Source organism: Macrosteles quadrilineatus, unplaced genomic scaffold (assembly GCF_028750875.1).
Source record: "Macrosteles quadrilineatus isolate MER2022 unplaced genomic scaffold, UCM_ALF_1.0 Scaffold_8__2_contigs__length_117827958, whole genome shotgun sequence".
In the NCBI taxonomy this organism is placed as follows: domain Eukaryota; kingdom Metazoa; phylum Arthropoda; class Insecta; order Hemiptera; family Cicadellidae; genus Macrosteles; species Macrosteles quadrilineatus.
Window position 1 is genome coordinate 90349626 of NW_026542601.1, and position 10301 is coordinate 90359926.

Below are 10301 nucleotides of genomic sequence, written 5' to 3' on the forward strand. Positions count from 1 at the left end.
TGTCAGTTAGCGATAACTCGAGCAAATATTATCCGATTTCGATGAAATTTAGTACAAACGTGTAATCCTACGTTTATTCGAACGAGTTCCCAAACCAGCATGATCGGACCATGGGAACGGGTTATGGGGGGTTTTATGGAGTAAAAATGGGGGTTTCCCCATTTTGGACCCTAAAACGAAAAAAATTGAATTTCTTTCTTAACCATTTTGTAGAGCTTAAAAAAAGAAATAATTTAGTTTATTGAAGCACTGTTGTATGCCTAACGGTCACAGATAAAATTTAAAAAAGTGTAATTTAAAGTTCCCATGTTATTCTTATGGAGAAAATGTTGTAGTTTACTTGTTTATGGATATATGTCGATATAATTTGGCAAATTCATTTATTTCATCCTATACTATTGACGTATGGTCAAAAAACACTTTTTACCTTCCTCGTAGCAGCAAACCTAAGGACTCGTTAAATGAAGTGTTATTTAAATTGGGAATAAATATGTCTTATTTATGGAAATATTTTAGTAAAAATGTAATCAGACAAGTTGAAATTCGCTTAGTCTGCAGGTTTGCTGCGGTGGAGGTATTTATTATTAATTTAGAGCAGTATTTCGACAAATATCGTACGTCGCTTGTCCAAAATGTGTTTCCCGTACTCGTATGATAATCCCGCACTCGACTTCGTCTCGTGTGGAACGACCACACTCGTCAGGTAAACACCTATTTTCCGGACTAGTAACTTACTAACTTAGCTAAACTGACTAACTAAACTAACTCAATAGCTAAGTAATATGTCAAAGGTAATATCATTGACTATTGGATACAGAAGGTAATATGCTATTAAATAAGCACATATACATATAATAGTCGGCTGCTTTGTTTGCAACCGTTAAATATGGCTCAATCCATATACTGTACAACATTCTGATTGCTAGATCAGTTTCCATCCTCTCTGGAAACCCTGAACAGTTACAATAACGTAAGGCATGCCACAACTGACACCACATTACGGTAACCTTGGATTTGATAGGAAGCAGTTAGTTTAAAGTCACAACATTGTCCATCTCCTCACTGCGACTGCTGCCGTTACCAGTGTGTTACGCAGTGGCCGGTGCCCCCGGGGGGTCTTTACCCCAGTTATTGATGACCCTTGACAAAGCCCCCCGACTGTCATCGCTACAAACTTTCCCTAAAACTGCATAATCTGATCTCACGGGTCATCCCCACTCGCTGGGAGGTGCGACTGTTAGGCTAATTTATTGTCTGGAAGTCGTTGAGATATTGGGGGCCTTTTGGAGTATTTAGCTAATGACGCATTCATTGATAATGGAATAACTACTGGTCAAGTAAAGTGAACTGTGAGCTCACGATGAAATAAAGAAGAGTAATAAAGTCCTGGAACGCCCTCAGTAGAGTATACTCGTAACTCATGGAAACACCAATTATATTGTATAGCTCATTGAAACGACACTTATTATTTGTCTGAGAAACACGGTGAAAACAGGAAAATACTTATGAAACACGCCAAAGCTGTATTCGAGTTTGTATTGTATAAAAAATTATATAAGCAGCTCTTTGTCCCCAAACATGTAGATTCATTGTCATAGAGTTAAAATGTATAATGTATATTGGTAGAAAAAAACATAAAACCAACCAACGAGGAAAGTCCTAACGAGCGTTTAAGTGTTATAACTTTTACAATAATTAATTTTCTTATCTTAGAACTGTAGAAGATAAAAAATACTTAAGGAGTAAAACTTTATTAAAGATGTTTGTTTAGTACATAGTTTATGTGATTAGTTCACTTTGTAATTTTTTTATTTCAGTTTTTCACGATGTTTATAATAACTTATAATACAAAACACATAATTTATATCCACATTCAGTGCTTTTTGCACTTAAAATGGTTTTACTCATTAAATATAGTTTTTCTACAATATATTCATACAAATCTAGGTTTATTGTATACAGTAAACACTGATTAAATAAATCGTCTTGTTTCAACTAACTATGTATCTCCTCACAACAACCCCATAACAGTAATCCTACCACCATAGAGACTATTATGGGGCACCGCAACTGGGGAGTCATAAAGAACTAGACCCAATAACCATAAATTGATGTCATGATCAAAAAATGGGGGACCAAAAATTGGGGCTGCGGTCAAATCCATGTTTCATCTGATTAGAGGATAGGGGCGAGGGAGCCATTATGGGGAGGGGCCCAAAACAAAAGGGGAGGCGCCATTTTGCATCGCAACAGGACTGGGAAGGGTGAATATAAACCACAATGTATAATAAGACAAGTTTATTTACAATATAAATGCTATTCAAAAACCTTATACATAAAATTTCACAAACTTATGTTCAAAATCTGATATGGACTATTCGGAGCTACTTTTGACCCCTAGATTTTTTATAGAAGTAGTAATACCTTTCCCATGCCAAAATTGTAGCCAGTGTTTGAATCCAGTGTTTATACGTAGTTTAACTTATGTAATCTACATAAATTAAACGGTAGGTTAATAACTATTTTTTATATAATTCACAAACCTTTTAACCACTTACTGTATGATTCAATTACGATAAAATGGTACATAGTATACATGAGAATGGTGTGACTAGCACTGTAAAGTATCTATGATAAAAATGCAATAAGCTGTAACATTAACTGATAAAAAGTATTTAAAAATTTTAAAACTTAAGTCATCTAATGCTTTTTGCAACTTTTTCATGATCTAGCCTATATTTCAAAAATTAAAAAGTAAAAACACAAAAACAAAAAGTGTTCATAAATTAACGGCTAACATATAAAACTTACAAGACACTCAGAAAAACCTTTAGTATTGGATTCACAAATCTGTTGAAAAATATGCTTTCACAAACACAAGTCAGTTAATTTATATGATTTTTGTTTTCAATTGTCACTGAATTTACAATGTATATTAAAAGTATGGCTCTTAGTAGCAAAAATACGTATTCAATATGTTATATCTATGAAATCTTAACAACAACATATTTACAAATAAAAATTAACAATATAATCACTATCTACATTATATAACTCTTATTCTATTATCACAATAAATATATATTTTCTTTCATTTGGTGATCTTTTACAGTTTTGGCTGGTAAATTACTTTAAAAGATATTTATTTGTATTTGTTATGGTTTTAGTTGTACTGCAATGGTTATAAAAAAATAAACAGCTATATTAATATTCTGACTGAAATTACGCCTTGTGTGGGGGCATTTGAAAGACATTATTTGGGGTAGAAATTTAGTATTAAAATATTACCGTAGGCACAGTAAGATAACAATAATTATCAAAATGATTCTTAATATTGTATCTATTTATGAAGCGGAATACGCGACATTATACAAGAAAAGGCCATATTACTTTTGGCACTTAGGATTATTCATAAACTTTATGTGTGAGAACCCGTCCAGAAGATCTTTTTTATTGTCAGTAATTTCCTGAGGATCTTCAACTAGAAGAACCTAGTTAAAAATGGGCGAAGTCCCCTATCATGATTAACATACAGACATAGGAGGTAATTTTTGTTTTCTTTATCACGGGAAACCCTACGCCAGATATGTACACCAATGGGTAAGTCTTCGGATGATCTTTTTTGTTCCAACCTCTTGCGTGGCAGCCAAAGGGGCGAAGTCCCCTACATCAATACGGGTAAAGATACGGGTATAGAATATACGCTGGGTGTGGCACTACAGGTATATGTGTTCTAGTGTGTTTCTTGAGATGATCTTTCCTTCCAAACCTCTTTCCGCATGTTTGACAGCCAAAGGGGCGAAGACCTGTGTGGATCCTCTTATGTCTCGTCAGTTCCTCGTTCCTTGTGAAGCTTTTGCCGCAGCCTTCGGCGTCACATTTGAACGGTCGTTCACCTGTAACATTAGAACACAAATAAATACTATCTAAGTAGAAGTAATAACTCTTTTATCAATATTTAGCCAAGTTAATTGTTTTCTTGTCACTGTCTGTAGTTCCACGTAAAAATGTGGTAATGTGCTGAAATTGGATTTTCAGTATCAAACAGTATTGCTTTTGCATGTTTATATAGCGTGTAATTAACGTACTATTGTACGAGTAATTCAAACTCGAGTAAGTTCAAAACAGTTTTTCTTCATACCACAGCAAAAAACAGCCGTCCTACACGCGTTGCGGGTCCAAAGTAGCTCTTTTACTCCCTAAATATAAGTTGTTGTAAACAGTTGTAAACTTTCATAGTAAGCAATCGCATGATCGAAATAATTTATCGATTGATGCCATCGGTTGTAGCTTATGATGCATTCTTGTCAATAGTTTGACATATCGATAGTTATAGTACAGTACCACAATCGTTATTGACAGAATGATCGAATCACTTACTAAAAAGCTGCTTATTTGCATTAGCAACATTGAAGTCAAGTTGGAATCAGATTGTCTTAACATGAACATAATTTCCGTTTTCTAACTTAGCTGGTTAATTAATGTTGCATTAAGATGAAAAATATAGTTCATCACACGGGCAAAAAGTGTCTTTTCAACCTCGGCTTCTCTTCGGTTGCGAAGCTTGGGTCGAAAAGAATAACTTTCCGCCCTAGTGATGAAATATACTAATTATAACAATGATTTTATTAATTTAAAATCTGTTCTTATTACAACAAAAATTTGTAATTTGATGTAAGTTTGGCATAAATCAAACGAGTGCAATATAATCAAAATAAATAAACTGGGTTTTTAAAAGTCAATTTATTTTTGGAAGTAATAGGGATAGATTGGTATTGGTTGATAATTAGTTCATAAATGTTGTGTTTACTATCTGTGCTTGGAATAATCACGCCTTAATGTGTTAAAATCTATCTTAGAGTAAATCTTCATATCATTGTTTACATTAATTACTTCCCCTTTGCAAAGTCTGAGGTAGAAAATTTATCAGAAACAAAACTTAATATAAAACCCATGCTCGGTGGGTTTCTCAGTTATTGTTATAGTTCGTCTCTCTCTTATGAATTCATTTATCTGTCGAGGCATGTTTGCATGATGTTTTTCAACTGTGGTATTAATTTATCAAAATATATGCGACCAATTATATTTCTAGAATTTTGTTTAACTAATCAAATGTTTTTAATGTACAGTTTTAATTAATTGATACTGGTAGGCCACACTAGTGCAATAATTCAGAATGTTATTAGGTAACATAATTATAGTATTTTATTTTGTAGGTTGTTGTTATGATGTTGTAGTCTTTGTTTTTGTATATATTATTGATATAATTTTTTTTATTGATATAATTTTGGTCAATGTTGGCTACCGTGTCTACCATTAGTGTATACAATATGCTGGAATTTTTTATCCAAATAAATCCAGTTTCTGTCATCAAAACTGGAATGGTGTTTAATTATTCTAAATTCTGGTACAAAATATAATCGAAATTATATTTTTTCGAACTGTACATTGTAATTTTAACACAATTAATACGAAAATAACAAACAACTGAACATGAAAACGGAATCGCTTTTGAAGTACAGTAGGTTTACAAAACCACTATATAAGCGACCAAATTAAAAAAAATGAAGTTTTATATTCTTTGAAAATATTAGTTTGGTTAGTTAATAGATTTAGTAATTTAACTAATAATATGTTAAACCAAGACTATGCTTACTGAGTATTACACTTGTCTCAGACCTTATAACTATCGTAGCGAAGTAGGTTATCGTATATTTGATTTATATGGCAAATAAATAAATAAAATTGTCTTTATTGGTTCAAGCGTTAAGTCATTTTACAAAACTGTTTTTCTCTTACAACTTTCGTCATCTCATAACTAACAAACGCTGATTCCAGTTGTTTAGAAGAACGACCTCTATGTAATACTAGTTTAAGCTTAACTTGTTAAAAGTTAACTTTTATTTCAAGTGTAATTTTATAAAAAAAAGTCCATGTAACCAATTTCAATGTTAATATTAGAATAAGGTACACAATGTAAAAATTTTCAAGAGCAACAAATAAATAAATAAGCTTATTCTTTAAATATTATTTTACCTTATAACGGTCAAGAACCAATTTGACGTATGTTGGTTATGTTTTGAGATCGTAAAACTTAGTTGGTTAACATAAATTATTCTCTGCGATCATTATGCAATTTAACAAACAGCCAAGTGATTTTACAGAATATGTATAAATAAAAATATATCAAGAGTCAACAATTGTTTAGACGAGCATTTGGAGAAAATTGCACAACACTAATAGGGGATATTAACTTTATTATAAAACTCTCCGAGACATACATTAAGACTATAAAAGAAACATTTTATAAAAAAAAAACATACAAGGAATTATTTTGTTTGAATAAAACTACACTGCATCATGAAAACGCCTACACGTGAGTAAAAAAGTTTAAATAGTATTAAAAAAATAAACTAAAAAGGTAACTTAGGCACATTTAGGAAAATTCCCCAGTATTCTGCTACATTTTTTATAATTGAAAAGTAATACAATGTATGTAAAAGTATGTAAAAAGTAAGTAACAATTCCGGTGAATCCTGATAAATTTCGATTGTACCTACAAATCCTTTTCCAACTGTTCATGCTGTAAACTTTTATTTTAATTCAACTTTTTTTATCATAGTATTATAGCCTCTGGATCATCAATATTGAAAATTGTTGACACCTAGTTATATAGCGTTATTTTAAAGTAACTAGTTTCGGTACCGGCGCCGCATTATATCATGAATACTTAAGGCAACACAAACGTGTACTCTTGCTATCTTCTGATGAACACCGCCAGTTTTAAAATACGAAACGAGACGGTACTTGGTTGAACACAAACAGACTTAAAAGAAACGGAAACAAGATCCGTTAACATTGAAACATAATCTTATTACAAAAGTTATATTATACAGGGTTTTTTTTACGCTGGCCAAATTACAAGTACCGTCACACTGTTAAACAACAAAACAAGCTGAAATTTGATATCCTTGTTCTTCATTTCATTGTCAATCAGCTGATATGCATTGTTGTATAGTTATCTATGAGTTTTAGTGTTATTGGGAATATTTATTTTCAAAAGTACCCATGAACTTTTGAGAAAACTACAAGTCACACCCCCATAAACCATATAAAATGTTTGTCATGTCGAGAAACCTTGTGCAAAACTATCCATCATTTCATAAATTGCCCTTTAATACCTAATGTTAAAAATTCCTCAGCTGTACTTATTTGTTTGTTATTCTTTCAATTTATTACCTTATTACAGTCAGGTGTGATTATTAGTTTGTATTACTGTATTATGTTTGTTTATTCAGCTTAACTTAACCAATCAATAGTTTTATTAATACTCATGAAGTCAAACGGGTTGAAGCCCGTGGGTAACAGCTAGTTGAGTATAAGTCTGAGCTCGGCGTTTTCGTAAGCTCTATTTGAGCATGCAAAATCACATATCGTGTCTTATTTACAATAAAATAGCAACAACACTAAACCTCATAGATAACTGGAACTATGCATATTAGCTGATCGGCAATGAAGTAAAGAAAACTGGGATACCATCATATGAGCTGGCTTTGTTGTTAAAAAGTGTCTCACAGTGGTTGTAATTATTTTGGCTGCGTTATAAAAACACCCTGTAATTTATATTCTTGCACATCGACAAGCTACTTAATGCAATTTAAAGGATTACTCATTATTTAAAATTTAAAAACTCACCAGTATGTATTCTGACGTGTCCTTTGAGTTGTCCGTTGTTGGAAAACCCTACATGGCAGTGGGGACAACGGTACTTCTTGGGACGTCCCTTGGACTGAGCGGCGGCGGCGGCGTCGTACGAGGCGGCGAGGGAAGCCCAGTAGTTGTCGTTGGGGGCGGCGACCCAAGACAGCCCCGGGGGCGGCTCATATGACGGCGGGCGAACGTCTGGAGGTGGTGATTCCGACGTCGCAGAACAACTAGAATCCTCCGTATCCCACGGCCTAAACAGCTTCACTCCGCCAGAAGTCATCGTAAACTCAAAAAAGTTACTAGACTCCAAAATTAAAATAGCATAACTCTAAACTACCCGAGAGCACTTGAAAGGCACCTGTAGTGTTGGAGGGCGAGCCCCGACTGAAGTGCCCTCGAAATGCCCAAAAGCCGCCCCGAGTTTGAGGGGCGGGGAGGGGAGGAGCCATTTTGGTATGATTCACCCCCCGGCCATTGTTGGGTCTAATACACTCATGTTGATGGGGAGAATTATGTTGTGGTGAGCCTCGGTAACTAGGATTTATTGTTTGTCGTAAGAAACTGTAAATGGCAAAACGCGCGAAGTGTTGTTTTAAGTGGGAGTTATAGGATTCAGGCTAAAACGCATGAAACGCGCCACACAAATCATAGGCAAATAGGAAAGATTCCAAATATTCTTGACTAGAGCATAGGACCAAAGAATGTGTATGTTAATGGTTATGTGCAGCTATTAAAAAAACAACATTTTTCACTGATCAACTATAACTTTTACCCATCACAGAAATTCCCAAAATGAATAGATGTTCCGTTTTGTAAAATGTGTATTTAAAAGCTGGCAACTAATTCAAACTTGTTGTATTTGTTCTTATTACAACGCATCCAATCAAAGGCTAGTGATTGTTCATTTGTTGGATATTTTGAAGTAATAACAATCATAGAAAGTTATCATATGAATAAAGTATAAACACGTAGGAAAGACGTCATGCGTCATGCGTCATGGGGATATAAAAAAGAAGCACATAACTTAAGAACAAAGCATAGGAATATAGGAAGTTGGTACTGTATTTTATAAATTATGATGTAAACTGCTATGATAAGAAAATATATTGTACTTCTTAAAGGTAACATTGTCTCACATCACAAAGTTTCGAAAAGATTGATTAAATGATTCGCGGGTAATGACCTACCCATCTACAATACGGTATACGGCATAAAGTCAGTATACAGTAGGAGACAAAAAATTTAAGTTAAAAAATAATTAAGTTAAAAGCTTTTAATTCTAGTTCTGCTATGTTAACCTTTATCTAAATCATAATTTATGTACAGAAAATATGTCTTAAAATCTATTTTACCCTGATATTTAATAAATAAATAAAAATAAACTGCCTAGTTTGCATTAATATAATACTGATTTTTTTAGGCAGAGATCAAGAATTCCAACTACACCACACGACGTATGCCTAAATTTCAAGGCTAAATTAAGGTCACGTACAATACTTTTATTGAGAAATTAAATACAAGAATTCACAAATTGTAAATTTAAAAAAAAACTAGCTGTTACCCACAGGGTTCACTCCGTTTGACGTAATTACGTAAGTAGGCCTACTAATAAAACTATTGATTTGGTTAAGTTACGCTGAAATAAACAAAACAGAATACAGTATTACAAACAAATAATCACACCTGATTTTAATAAGGTAACAAATTGAAAGAACAACAAACAAATAAGTACAGCTGGGGTATTTCTAACATTAGGTATATGGAAAGTTCCTTTTGGAAAGGAATTACGACCTTAGGGCAATTTATGAAATAATGGATAGTTTTGCGCAAGGTTTCTCGTCATGACGAACATTCTAAGTATATATATGGGGGTGTGACTTGTAGTTTTCTCAAAGGTTCATGGGTAATTTGGGATTAATATGGATAGAGAATCTTCATTCCTTGTATTCAAATAGTTGACAGGCATATTACAAAGTCCCTTACTGAGGCTTTTTGTATTTTATTTTCCAATCACTAAAGATAAAGAAAAAGCCTCTATTTATCCGTAGCACAATAATTACTAGCAGCCCTATACGCCTCGGCGTTGCGCCAAGAAGTAAACATGCTTTGTGCGAATGTCTCGGACGATGGATGAGGCTGGAGATCTGAGGAGAGATTTTGATGGATCATCGCAAAGGCCTTAGACCTAGTGTCATCTGGCCTTAGGCCTAGTGTCATCTGGCCATAGGCTTGACGTAACCAAACGTTTGGCCTACATTCGGTTTGGGACCAACAATACAACTTAAGACTGGCAATCAACACATTTACCTAGTCCCGTGAAAGATATTCCTAAAAGGGGTTTCAATCAATAAGTGTACCAAAATTATAATAAACCCGATAAAAGCTTTACATTGTTAATTCTCCTATATTCACCCACTTCGCTCACTGCAACACTGTTATCAATTATGTGTAAATCTTGCAGGTGTTACTGTAAGCTCACAGAATTGTTGCTTGAGATTTATAGTTACGATTACTAGAGCTCGCCCCGTGGTCGAAAACTTGACCAAAAGTGTGTATTGTGCAAACTCTATTTTCACCCCACCCTGTAAATCAAA

At 33.7% G+C, this 10301-nt stretch overlaps 1 protein-coding gene across 1 annotated transcript; it reads right to left on the bottom strand.

Moving 5' to 3' along the window:
* Positions 1–3669: 3669 nt before the first annotated feature.
* LOC128999250 (Krueppel-like factor 16) lies at positions 3670–8154 on the bottom strand. The gene is made up of 2 exons (XM_054425649.1): positions 7696–8154; positions 3670–3896 (listed from the first exon to the last, which is right to left on the bottom strand). Exons 1-2 carry the CDS (start codon positions 7985–7987, stop codon positions 3670–3672), a joined length of 519 nt encoding a protein of 172 aa, XP_054281624.1. The 5' UTR covers positions 7988–8154.
* Between the last annotated feature and the right edge of the window lie 2147 nt (positions 8155–10301).